Source organism: Gobio gobio, assembly GCF_949357685.1.
Source record: "Gobio gobio genome assembly, chromosome: 13".
In the NCBI taxonomy this organism is placed as follows: Eukaryota; Metazoa; Chordata; class Actinopteri; order Cypriniformes; family Gobionidae; genus Gobio; species Gobio gobio.
Genome location: NC_137106.1, coordinates 32,666,040 through 32,679,192, shown reverse-complemented (window position 1 = coordinate 32,679,192; position 13,153 = coordinate 32,666,040). Strand labels below are relative to the sequence as shown.

Below are 13,153 nucleotides of genomic sequence, written 5' to 3'. Positions count from 1 at the left end.
ATGACATGTTATATCATACAATAAAACGGATCTCAAGAAAACACTTAATTAAAAACAGAAAAAAAAGATGTAATTACTTAGGAACTTTAGCTGTAATATGAAATAAGAAGACTATGTCTTACTGAATCTTAAATTGTATTACAAGATAAATGTACTGGCTTGCATCATCCATGTAGGATTTAAAATTGAATAAGCATGTGTAAGGTGAAGAATGTTAAAGCTTGCTCATTAACCCCAAAGTTATATAGAAAATAATCTCCAACCCTTAAAGGACACATTTTACCCAAAAATGGTTTAAAAAAACATGCAAAAAAACATGCAAGACTGGTACCTTTCTTTGAATGTGCAGGCTGGACCTTTTCTTTAGTAACCTCAGGTTCTGGGAAGCGTTTGAAACAAACTGTTCATTTAAACTGTTCATTTATGCAAAACATTATTTATGTTACACACACAACAAACTACCTTTCTTTACTGGCTTAGCTTTTTCCTTGACAGACTCAGCAACTAAACAGAAAAAAATATGTTATCTCTAATAAAAAAAATTAAAAAAAATTGATTAACTATGAATGATAAACTTAATTTTTATTTTTACAGCATACCTTTTTCTTTTGGGGCTGCTTTTGCCTTTTCCTTGATATCTTTAGATTTTTTTGAAAGAAAAAGTGAAATTTTATACTGATGTCCGAGCAATCAACACACACCCCATCAATACACAGAACTATAACAGTGGTTGCTTAAAGCAATAGTTCCCCTAAAAATGAACATTTAATCCTCATTCAGTCCTATATTATTTACTTTATTCCTTGAAATACAAAATGTTACACAGAATGTCAAATCAGCTCTTTCTGACATCATACAGTTTTTTATAGTGATGCAACGAAATGAAGATTCTGGGCCAAAACCGAAACCAAAAATTTAGGATGCACTTGGCTGAAAACCGGAACAGAAGCCGAAAATGGCTTCTTTTAAAAACGTATATATATATATATATATATATATATATATATATATATATATATATATATATATATATATATATATATATATATATATATATATTATATAATATTATTCTTCAAGTTTTATGTTCCATCAAATAAAATAGTTTTTTAACAATTGTGCAAAAAGATCCACAATTATCTGAATAACTGCACACAAAATCACAGAATAGTTATTTAGAACATGAGATGCTGCACTGAATAGTCTCTCACTGTCTGTCATTGTTCTCTGGGAAAAATGGCATTTGGGGGGTAAAATATGTGTTTTTTGGCAGGGTTGCCTGCTAAAATTCGCATTCCTGGGTCTAAATATCACATAATTGGGATTGCTTCAATCTGCGGACATGGAAAAACATCCCGCGGAAAAACCGTGGACTTGGCAACACTGTATGGGGCAGATAAATACCTGCATGCAATCTGCGCAAGCAAGCCTTCGTTCGCGCGCCAGTAGTCAAGGGGATTGTTGCTTCTGGCAATGGGTTGTTCAGTTGATACGTCTCTATTTGCTCTCATACGGCTGACATGCTTCATCTTTGATAGGCTGACGCGTTGCGTGATAACAGCTCGAATGTGAGTGAAACCTAAGCGCTTGCGCACGGATGGGAGGGGTGGGTGACATTTATTTTCAGTTTACGTTTTCGGCTGTTTTTTTTATTTCGGCCCGAAACCGATAATGCCATTTTCGGCCGAACATTTTCGGCGGCCGAAATTTCGGTGCACCCCTAATTGTGATTGCAATTGTGTGTTGAAGGTGTGTTAAGAGTTTAGGAAAAGTGTAAAAATTGTCATAGCGATTGTAAAAAAACTGTAAACGTATACCATATTACTCATTTTGGGTTAACAATTCTATTAAGTGCATTTGTACTAGTTGGAGTTTTTGTTCTAAAATGGAAGAGTTTATTACTATATTCTAAAAATTGTGAATACTTCAGACTGAAAAATACCTTTCTTTCCAGGATGTGGTTTAGGTTTCTCCTTCACAACTTCAGCCTCTGCAAAAGACAAATACAAAAGTGGCAAATAATTACTGTATTAAGCTTACAGCAAAAACCAGTCCGTTTTCTAAACTGAACATTGACATCACTGCAGCATTGTTATTTAAAAAAAAAGAAAGTATATAAAATTGTAATAGCTGTTTTCATACAAGAGACATTAGGTGTGCATTATGATACCTTTCTTTGAATGAGGTGTTTTGGCCTTTTCTTTTGTGATTTTAGTCTCTATAAATGAGTGAAGAACAATTAAAAGAACTTAAATTATATCACATATGAAAAATAGAATATGGATGTGAATCATACCTTTCTTTACAGGCGCTGATTTAACCTTTTCTTTAGCAACAACAACCTCTGAAATGGAGGCAAAAGATATAGAAAATGCAATTAAGTGACTTGTTAATTGGAAGTACAGTCATGTGAAAAAGAAAGTACACCCTGTTAAATTCCATGGTATTACGTATGGATTTGTCGCTCAAGAAACATTTCTTATTATCATAAATGTAGAAAACAGTTGTACTGCTTAATATTTTTGTGGGGAACTGTGATACATTTTATCAGGATTCTCTGATGAATAGAAAGTTCAAAAGAACAGAATTAATTTGAAAAAGATTGTATGGGTAAAATTCTTTACTTTTGATCAATTTAAAGCATCCTTGCTGAATAAAAGTATTGTATTGTAAAAAACAAAAAAAACAAAGGTTGTACAATGGTTGTATACTGTACATCATGTACTTATATAATGAATGTGCGTTATGTGAAGCAAAAACATACAACACAATACCTTTCTTAGCTGGTGATGGTTTGGTCTCTTTTTTGGCCACTTCAGCTTCTGTAAATTAACATTTACATTTATTTCGTGTTCATTTAGATTTAACCAAACAGAAAGTCCCTTACCACACAAGTTACATACCTTTCTTTACAGTGACTGCTTTGGTTTTGTCCTTGGCAATCTCAACATCTATGAAACAATAGATATTAATGCACTTGAGGATAAACTGGCTGTTACAGACATACATAATACATCCCAGATCTGCAAAGATCTCTCAACCACTTGAGCTGAGCCCTCATGTTACTGGTTACCTGGTTACTGTCTGTTAGAAGCTGGTATGGAAATACTATAACTAAGGGGTTCTCAACCCTGGTCCTCGAGGCCCACTGTCCTACAGAGTTTAGCTCCAACCTCCAGGTGAGTTTGATTAGGGTTGGAGCTAAACTCTGCAGGACAATGTGCCTCAAGGACCAGGGTTGAGAATGCCTGCTATAATTGATGCTTTGAATCTTTTTTTACCTTCAGCTTTGGCCACCTTCTTAGTAACATCATCTGAAAGACAACAGATGGATTGAGGTTATGAGAGCAACAGGATTGATTGTGTAGAAGCATTTGCCTTGTGTTTAGACAGTGTAATCGTCAGAACATGTACCCTTAAAAACAGTTGGTTTTTCAATTATATAAAAATATGATTGTACCATTATACAGAATTACATTCACATCTATAAAGAGCATGACACATGTACAGTATTTTACCTTTAGAAATAATTTCCACAGGCTTTACTTTTTGTTTCACAGGTTCGGCTTCTGTATTAAATATGGAATTTAGGAATGTTATTTCATGTAAATCTTTATTTACGGAAAAAAAAATATTGTCCATGAAAAGGATATTAATCACAATCACAAAATGTGTTGAATACCTTTCTTTGCTGGTTTAACCTTTTTCTGAGGTGCTCCTGTGCAGATGAAATTGTACACATTAAATAGAATGTTGTAATATTACATTTTGTAAACACATTTTTAATTTGTTTCTCTTTAGAATCAGACAGCTTTGTAAAGGACAATTAACACTAAACCAACAGATGCCAACCAATGGCAACAGACACGTTTTTTGACAGATCAGTATGTTACCCCTATCAGCACTTGTTTTCATCGCTTGAACATGTTGAATAAGAATTTGTTTTGGAACGTCTGAGAAGTTACATACTGTAATCTCCTGATTTTCCGTGTTATTGTTTCCGTGTCTGTCTGTGCAGTGTGAATTGGCCTTAAAAGTTACATTAAATGATCATGACACTCCATATACAAACTACTGGAGCAATATATCCTCACTGAAAATAGTTTTACGTTTACTGCTTGTTCAAATTGCTTAATTAAAATTAGCTAAAGCAAGACAATTGCTATACATTTTGTCCTAACTTAAATTGATTGTGTTCAATCCACTTAAATATACAGGTGCTAGTCATATAACTAGAATATTATCAAAAAGTTGATTTATTTCACTAATTCCATACAAAAAGTGAAACTTGTATATTATATTCATTCATTACACACAGACTGATATATTTTAAATGTTTATTTCTTTTAATTTCGATGATTATAACTGACAACTAAGGAAAATCCCAAATTTAGTATCTCAGAAAATTAGAATATTGTGAAAAGGTTCAATAATGAAGACACCTGGTGCCACACTCTAATCAGCTAATTAACTCAAAACACCTGCAAAGGCCTTTAAATGGTCTCCCAGTCTAGTTCTGTAGGCTACACAATCATGGGGAAGACTGCTCACTTGACAGTTGTCCAAAAGACGACCATTGACACCTTGCACAAGGAGGGCAAGACACAAAAGAGGCTGGCTGTTCACAGAGCTCTGTGTCCAAGCACATTAATAGAGAGGCGAAGGGAAGGAAAATATGTGGTAGAAAAAAGTGTACAAGCAAAAGGGATAACCGCACCCTGGAGAGGATTGTGAAACAAAACCCATTCAAAAATGTGGGGGAGATTCACAAAGAGTGGACTGCAGCTGGAGTCAGTGCTTCAATAACCACTACGCACAGACTTAGCAAGACATGGGTTTCAGCTGTCGCATTCCTTGTGTCAAGCCACTCTTGAACAACAGACAGCGTCAGAAGCGTCTCGCCTGGGCTAAAGACAAAAAGGACTGGACTGCTGCTAAGTGGTCCAAAGTTAGGTTCTCTGATTGGAAATCAGGGTCCCAGAGTCTGGAGGAAGAGAGGAGAGGCACACAATCCATTTTGAGGTCCAGTGTAAAGTTTCCACAGTCAGTAATGGTTTGGGGTGTCATGTCATCTGCTGGTGTTGGTCCACTGTGTTTTCTGAGGTCCAAGGTCAAGGCAGCCGTATGCCAGGAAGTTTTAGAGCACTTCATGCTTCCTGCTGCTGACCAACTTTATGGAGATGCAGATTTAATTTTCCAACAGTATCTGGTTTAAGGACCATGGTATCCCTGTTCTTAATTGGCCAGCAAACTCACCTGACCTTAACCCCATAGAAAATCTATGGGGTATTGTAAAGAGGAATATGCGATATGCCAGACCCAACAATGCAGAAGAGCTGAAGGCCACTACCAAAGCAACCTGGGCTCTCATAACACCTGAGCAGTGCCACAGACTGATCGACTCCATGCCACGCCGCATTGCTGTAGTAATTCAGGCAAAAGGAGGCCCAACTAAGTATTGAGTGCTGTACATGCTCATACTTTTCATGTTCATACTTTTCAGTTGGCCAAGATTTCTAGAAATCCTTTCTTTGTATTGGTCTTAAGTAATATTCTAATTTTCTGAGATACTAAATTTGGTTAATTTTCCTTAGTTGTCAGTTATAATCATCAAAAATAAAAGAAATAAACATTTGAAAAATATCAGTCTGTGTGTAATGAATGAATATAATATACAAGTTTCACTTTTTGAATGGAATTAGTGAAATAAATCAACTTTTTGATGATATTCTAATTATATGACCAGCACCTGTAAGTCAAATTGAAGTTTACTCAGTTTGTGTTGAGATTACATGAATGATTTGGGTTGCATTAACTGAAACTGGGCAGGGCTTGTTAGTGTTATTTTATGTATTTTTGAAGGGGGAGACTTGATTGTGTTTAATAGTGTTTAATATGCAACTATGTTGGAATTATTAGAACAATTTAAATTACAGTGGGTTACAATTGTGGAGAAGAGTGGAGCATTTGCTTAGGCTGTGGACTAAAACAACTAATGTCATTACGGCTTTGCTGAAGGAGCTTTTAATGCTTAGCACTTAAGATGCTAAAGTGTGCTGTTAATAGCTAAAAGTTTGTCAACTGCTGTATTATAATTCAATTGTGTAACATCAAAATATATGAATTTGAAGTGGATGCATGAATATATGAAATTGAATGCCTGAATCATGTCAGGGAGCCATATAAAACTCACTTTGAGACTACTTCATTAACTCACTTAAAATGTATTAATTCTATGATGTTACATTTACATTTACGCTTATGCATTTGCAGACGCTTTTATCTAAAGCGACTTACAGTGCCCTTATTACAGGGACAATCTCCCTGGAGCAACATGGAGTAAAGTGCCTTGCTCAAGGACACACTGGTGGTGACCGCTGGGATTGAACCAGCAACCTTCTGCATATCAGTTCCATGGTTTAACCCACTGGACCACCATCTCAGTTACATAACCGTGTAAGTTACATGAACAAATTATATTTGTTTAGCTTATTTGATTCATGTGGGACCGATGTACACAATTAAATCTAAAAAAAAAAAAAAAAATTCGAACACACTTTTTTTTCAGTGCTGTAATTCTAAAAAAGATCAAATCTTAATGGGCTATAGCTGCAATATATAGTGTTTTTTTGTTTGTTTGTTTTTTTAACATTACATTAACCCTCAGACAGTGTAATGAAGAAAGAAAGCTTTATTTATCTATTCTACTGGTGTTAGTACATAATTTATTCCAGATTTGTACCAGATTGTGTCTTTTTTAGAGGGGGTTGCTCATCCACTTTAGTCACCTTGACCTTTTTGTCAAGTTTTTTCTTGGTGTCCTTTTCTAGAACACACAATATACATAGTACAAGTACATTATCTTTTGAAACAGTGCAGTATTTTACATCTAATCTATAAAAAGAAACTGTAGCGGAGTACATCTTAAACAGAGCAGAATCTAGACTTAGTGTAAAATCTAGATGTGGATGTTGAGCTTTTAACATATGAGAAACTAGATCAATTAAAAAGATAAACATGTTTAACCAGTCTTACCTGTTGGTTCTTGAGTCTTGTCCACTTTGGATTTTTGTATTCTTTTAACCTTTTCTATCTCCTTTTTGTCAAGTTCTTTTTCTTTTTCCCTGACCTTTTCTACGGTTATGTTTATTTTTTGCTGTAGTGTTTTCTCTTCCTCTTCACGTTCACCCTTCTTTTCCCTCATTTCTGGAATAACAGAAAAGATCATGTCACATTTTTCTCATAAATTGCAGTTTTCATTCTTCACAAGCGCTATATTTTACGGTGCGCAAGCAATGAAGAAAACAACAAACCATTCACCTTGAATGATTTTGTATATCTCCTCTCTAGCTTTTTTCTCTTTGGCTTCTTTCACTTGTTCAAGAACTGAAATCACGAGTAAATGTTAAATGAGAGTTACATGTTTTTAACGTCCATATGATTCATGAACAATGAGAATTAGTGCATGAATTAGTGCACTATAAGTGTGTTAACATTAATAGTACTTGTAAGCAGCAAAGTGGTTGTCAGCCATGTCATTGTGTTAGATGGCAAAAAGAAATTAATAATGTATAATGGATTAGTTAAATCATTAATTATCTTAATGGAACCACTTAGGTAAGCAAAATAAATGGCTTTGCAATAATTATATGCAGCTTTTTTTTGGAGTTACAGTTGCATTTTTGTGCCATCAAATTTAATACAAAACTACCAGATACTACACAATACTTAATAAACAAGACACTAATTCTATACAAATAAGTGCAAAAAAAATGTGTATGGTTTAAATTTTCCCTATGATTTGAGAAATTAAAGTCATTCTAAATCACACAAAAATGTATTTAATACAAATTAACAGAAAAATTGCCTAACATAACATATAAAAGCAATAAATATTGGACAAAAGAGGCTAAACATTTCTAATATCCATCCACCCATCCATCCATCCAGAAGCAGAGGTGGAGTAAAAGCAACAGTGAATGAAACTTCATCTTCATCCATCAATTTGATGTTCTTCCCAGTCAAAATTTCTAAGATCCTAGTGTTCTTCAGAATTTATATCAAACACGCAAGAGAGTGATATTGCACTGAATATCACTGCAAAATACAGACATATAGCTTGCAACTAATTTGTGTTCTAGAAAAAATAAGTTATATATATTATGCTTTATGTTATGGCAACCTATATTTAGTTAATTTGTACTTAGCCACAAAAATAGTTTAGTTACAATGATGTGAACCATAGAATTTAGAAAATGATTCAAACACTGTTTGACCAGTCTAAACATTGGACCGGAACTATTGCATAGTTGGTGCTTTTGATGAATTTGCATTATATTAAAGGGATAGTTCCAATGAAAATTATGTCATCATTTTCTCAAGTTGTTCCAAACCCGTATGAATCAACACAAAAGTATTTTCAAGAATATGGGTAACCAAACAATTGATGGGCCCTGTTGACTTCCATAGTATGGAAAATAAAAATATGGAAGTCAATGGGGTCCATCAACTATAGGTTACAGACATTCTCCAAAATATCTTCTTTTGTGTTCAGCAGAAGAAAGAAAAAAAAAGTTAGCTTTAAGTCATGTTAAAATCTTGCAAATGTCCAACCTTTATTTTATTTGTATTAATCAGTTAACAATGGTTTTTAAACAAACAAAATAATAATAATGAACAGCCTATTTATTTTAGTGAGTAATGTCCCCATGGTAAGTGAATTACAATTCGTTATTAAGGTCATCTATTGAGATATTGGTTGCCATCTGTCAACTATCACTTTTTCCTTGTTAATTATACAAAAATTACCTTTGTCAGACTCTTCATGAAGATCCTTGTGCGCTTCTTGGTCGTCTGTTTCAATGGAATGACTTTGAGATTGTTTCCTCTTGCTCAGGCTTTTTATCACATCCCTCTTCCTGTCATTGTTATTGTTATTCTCATCATCTCTGTCTGTGACGTCATGTTGGGCAGTAAGAAGGACAAGTTCCTCTTCATCATCGTGGTCATCTTCACCAGCAGTGATAGTTTGATCAGACTCTTCAATCTCCTTTAAAACCTCAACCTCATCTTCATCTACCTCATTCTCCAGGTCCTTTGTGCTCTTTTCAGCATCAGAAATCACAGCGTCTTCCACTTTTAAACCATCCATACTGTTGACTTTGTCAAAATCATCAAGTTCTGCTGCTTCCTCCTTTTCCTTCACACAGATGGTATCTGGAGTAGCTTCAGCCAATTCAGGTGGCTGATCTTGTGCAATTTCAGCTGTGATGATGCTTTCTTCATCTGTTTCAGGTTCTTCTTCCTCATCTATGATATCAGAAATATCTTTAACTGTTTCAGTTTCTTCATCCTCCTCTGTAACACTGGTAACATCTTCAACTTCCTTTACATCTGTATCATCTGATTCAATTTTGATTGTAACATCTGAACTATCGTCTGATGTTTTGATTGCCGGTTCTTCAGTTGTTTCTTTCTCCTCTGTAAATGCATTATATGAGGAATCACCAATGTCTTCCGTCTCATCTGAGGTATCGTCAAGGTCTTTCACATTTGTAGCATCAGAGGTAATTTCAGATGATTCATCCACTGCTAAATCAGAGATATCTTGAATATTTTCAGTTGCCATTTCCTCATCTATGACATCTGGCATATCAGAAGGTTCCACCTCTGTAACATCTCCAATATCTTCAACATTTTTAGTAAATGCTTCCTCCTCTGTAACAAAATCTGAGGTATTGTCAATGTCTTTCACATCTGTAGCATCAGAGGTCATGTCAGTTGATTCATCTGCTGAAAAATCAGAGATATCTTCAATCTTTTCAGTTGCCGTTTCCTCATCTACGACATCTGACATAGCAGGTTCCTCCTCAGTAACATCTGCAATATTTTCAACCATTTCAGTAACTTCTTCCTCTGCAACAACATCTGAGGTATCTTCAAGGTCTTTCACATCTGTAGCATCAGAGGTAATTTCAGTTGATTCATCCTCTGCAAAATCAGAGATATCTTCAATCTTTTCAGATGCCATTTCCTCATCTATAACTTCTGGCATAGAAGGTTTCTCGTCTGTAACATCAGCAACATCTTCAACTGTTCCAAAAGTTTTTCCCTCCTCCATGACATTGGAGGACATTTCAGCATCTTCAACTGTGATATCAGTGTGGTCCTCAGCAGTTTCTTCCTCCTCTGTAACGTCCAAGATAGCTTGAGCTTTTTCAGCAGCTTCCACCTCACCATATTCCTCCTCAACCTCTTCTATTTTCTGTTTAGTGCTGTCCATCTCCTTCTCTCTGGATCTCACAGAAATGTAGGCAGCATAGGTAGGGTCCTGTTTTTTGCCTAGTATTTCTGCAACTGTTTTATGAAGTCGTTTTTCAATTCAGGTTTATGACAGAATTGAGCTCAATTTGCAGATAAAAACACATTTACCAGTTTACATACAGTGGGGCAAAAGAGTATTTAGTCAGCCACCAATTGTGCAAGTTCTCCCACTTAAAAAGATGAGAGAGGCCTGTAATTTTCATTATAGGTACACTTCAACTATGAGAGACAGAATGAGAAGAAAAAAAAATCCAGAAAATCACATTGTCTGATTTTTAAAGAATGTATTTGCAAATAAGTATTTGGTCACCTACAAAAAAAACAAGATTTCTGGATCTCACAGACCTGTAACTTCTTCTTTAAGAGGCTCCTTTGTCCTCCACTCGTTACCTAAAATTAATGGCACCTGTTTGAACTCGTTATCATTATAAAAGACACCTGTCCACAACCTCAAACAGTCAGACTCCAAACTCCACTATGGCCAAGACCAAAGAGCTGTCAAAGGACACCAGAAACAAAATTGTAGACCTGCACCAGGCTGGGAAGACTGAATCTGCAATAGGCAAGCAGCTTGGTGTTAAGAAATCAACTGTGGGAGCAATTATTAGAAAATGGAAGACATACAAGACCACTGATAATCTCCCTTGATCTGGGGCTCCACGCAAGATCTCACCCCGCGGGGTCAAAATGATCACAAGAGCGGTGAGCAAAAATCCCAGAACCACACGGGGGGACCTAGTGAATGACCTGCAGAGAGCTGGGACCAAAGTAACAAAGGCTACCATCAGTAACACACTACGCCGCCAGGGACTCAAAACCTGCAGTGCCAGACGTGCCCCCATGCTTAAGCCAGTACATGTCCGGGCCCGTCTGAAGTTTGCTAGAGAGCATTTGGATGATCCAGAAGAGGATTGGGAGAATGTTATATGGTCAGATGAAACCAAAATAGAACTTTTTGGTAAAAACTCAACTTGTCGTGTTTGGAGGAGAAAGAATGTTGAGTTGCATCCAAAGAATACCATACCTACTGTGAAGCATGGGGCATGCTTTGGGGCTGTTTTTCTGCAAAGGGACCAGGACGACTGATCCGTGTAAAGGAAAGAATGAATAGGGGCCATGTATCGTGAGATTTTGAGTAAAAACCTCCTTCCATCAGCAAGGGCATTGAAGATGAAATGTGGCTGGGTCTTTCAGCATGACAATGATCCCAAACACACCGCCCGGGCAACGAAGGGGTGGCTTCGTAAGAAGCATTTCAAGGTCCTGGAGTGGCCTAGCCAGTCTCCAGATCTCAACCCCATAGAAAATCTTTGGAGGGAGTTGAAAATCCGTGTTGCCCAGCGACAGCCCCAAAACATCACTGCTCTAGAGGAGATCTGCATGGAGGAATGGGCCAAACTACAAGCAACAGTGTGTAAAAACCTTGTGGAGACTTACAGAAAACGTTTGACCTCTGTCATAGGGTATATATATAACAAAGTATTGAGATTAACTTTTGTTATTGACCAAATACTTATTTTCCACCATAATTTGCAAATAAATTCTTTAAAAATCAGACAATGTGATTTTCTGAATTTTTTTTTCTCATTCTGTCTCTCATAGTTGAAGTGTACTTATGAAAATTACGGGCCTCTCTCATCTTTTTAAGTGGGAGAACTTGCACAATTGGTGGCTGAATAAATACTTTTTTACCCCACTGTACGAGAAATTTGTTCTGGTTGGAAATTTGGTTACACTCATTACATCACATTGATGATTGTAACAGTATGCACATGTTGCACCCTGACAAAAGACTTCAGTTGCACCATTTTTTAGCCGTTTCTTCAAAACTCATTGCTTATATTTTGTGACTCTTTAAGATCTTGATTTCTTTTGTGTATATTTAGATTTATGCATTTCATAGAAGGTTTTATCGAACATGGCTTGCATTGCATTCAAGTTATACATTTTTTCAGTTCAGGAATGCCCTTGGTAGCAAAATTCTCCACTGTTTGAGCAGAAAACATGCATCTAGAGCGCAGCAACCCCAAATAAAAATTCTCTTTCCACAACCTCAGCTTAAAATCTCAGGGCATTAATATTGTGTGTCACAATATTCTTGCAACATGTGCTATACCTGTGGTAAGAACTCCTACATGCTTTATGTTTGTGAATATATCAACTGACGAATGTTTCACAGGTTAGTTTAGACGTCGCACTACACCGCAAGAAAGGGGCAGGAAATCAAACAGCAAGAAATGCAATTGATATAAACTTTTTATTTTTGTATTTGGTAAATATGTCATGCACCTTTTTTTTTAAAAAATTCTGGAGAAAGTAAATGCAAGCACTTTTACATAATATGAAGTACATAATATGAAGTACTGTGTGAGAGAGAGTGCAGGACATTAACATTCACACTATAGTACAGACAGAAAATATAAATGACAATCATCCCTGAATGCAGTCATGCATGACCTTTTCATGCGCCATATTACATAACACTGTTTTCTAAATGTTCTAATTAATGGACTGAAACATGGTAAGACAAAACAAAACTCTGCGTAAAGATGAATGTATATGGGATGACGAGTCAGGAAAGTATATCATTTTAGTGAATTCAAGATCTTGCATCGTGTTACATAAAAAATCCCTTTGCACGTGCTCTCGTTCCTTTCCAAGTTAAAAACAAACATATTTGAAGTCCTGTTTATTAAGTTTGTCAATGCTGTTTTAGTAGTTATTAGGTTTGAGTACTAATGTTAGTTTTGGTGTTAATCTATAACTGTTATATAAATGAAAGAATGTGCAGGTACTAACCTTTTTCCATAGGTGGCAGAAATTCTCCTGG

At 35.8% G+C, this 13,153-nt stretch overlaps 1 protein-coding gene across 1 annotated transcript in view; it reads right to left on the bottom strand.

Moving 5' to 3' along the window:
* Positions 1-13,153, bottom strand: part of LOC307136497 (uncharacterized protein) — a 56,953-nt gene that overhangs the window by 37,782 nt on the left and 6,018 nt on the right. The window contains exons 12-26 of the mRNA XM_079833564.1: positions 13,123-13,149; positions 7,321-7,386; positions 7,036-7,206; positions 6,743-6,826; positions 3,683-3,718; positions 3,519-3,569; positions 3,282-3,314; positions 2,904-2,951; positions 2,775-2,822; positions 2,297-2,344; positions 2,171-2,218; positions 1,943-1,990; positions 600-638; positions 463-504; positions 332-379 (exon numbers count right to left, since the gene is read on the bottom strand). Of these exons, the coding sequence (XP_079689690.1) occupies positions 332-379; positions 463-504; positions 600-638; positions 1,943-1,990; positions 2,171-2,218; positions 2,297-2,344; positions 2,775-2,822; positions 2,904-2,951; positions 3,282-3,314; positions 3,519-3,569; positions 3,683-3,718; positions 6,743-6,826; positions 7,036-7,206; positions 7,321-7,386; positions 13,123-13,149 (837 nt within the window). The remainder of the gene's footprint in view (positions 1-331; positions 380-462; positions 505-599; positions 639-1,942; positions 1,991-2,170; positions 2,219-2,296; positions 2,345-2,774; positions 2,823-2,903; positions 2,952-3,281; positions 3,315-3,518; positions 3,570-3,682; positions 3,719-6,742; positions 6,827-7,035; positions 7,207-7,320; positions 7,387-13,122; positions 13,150-13,153) is intronic.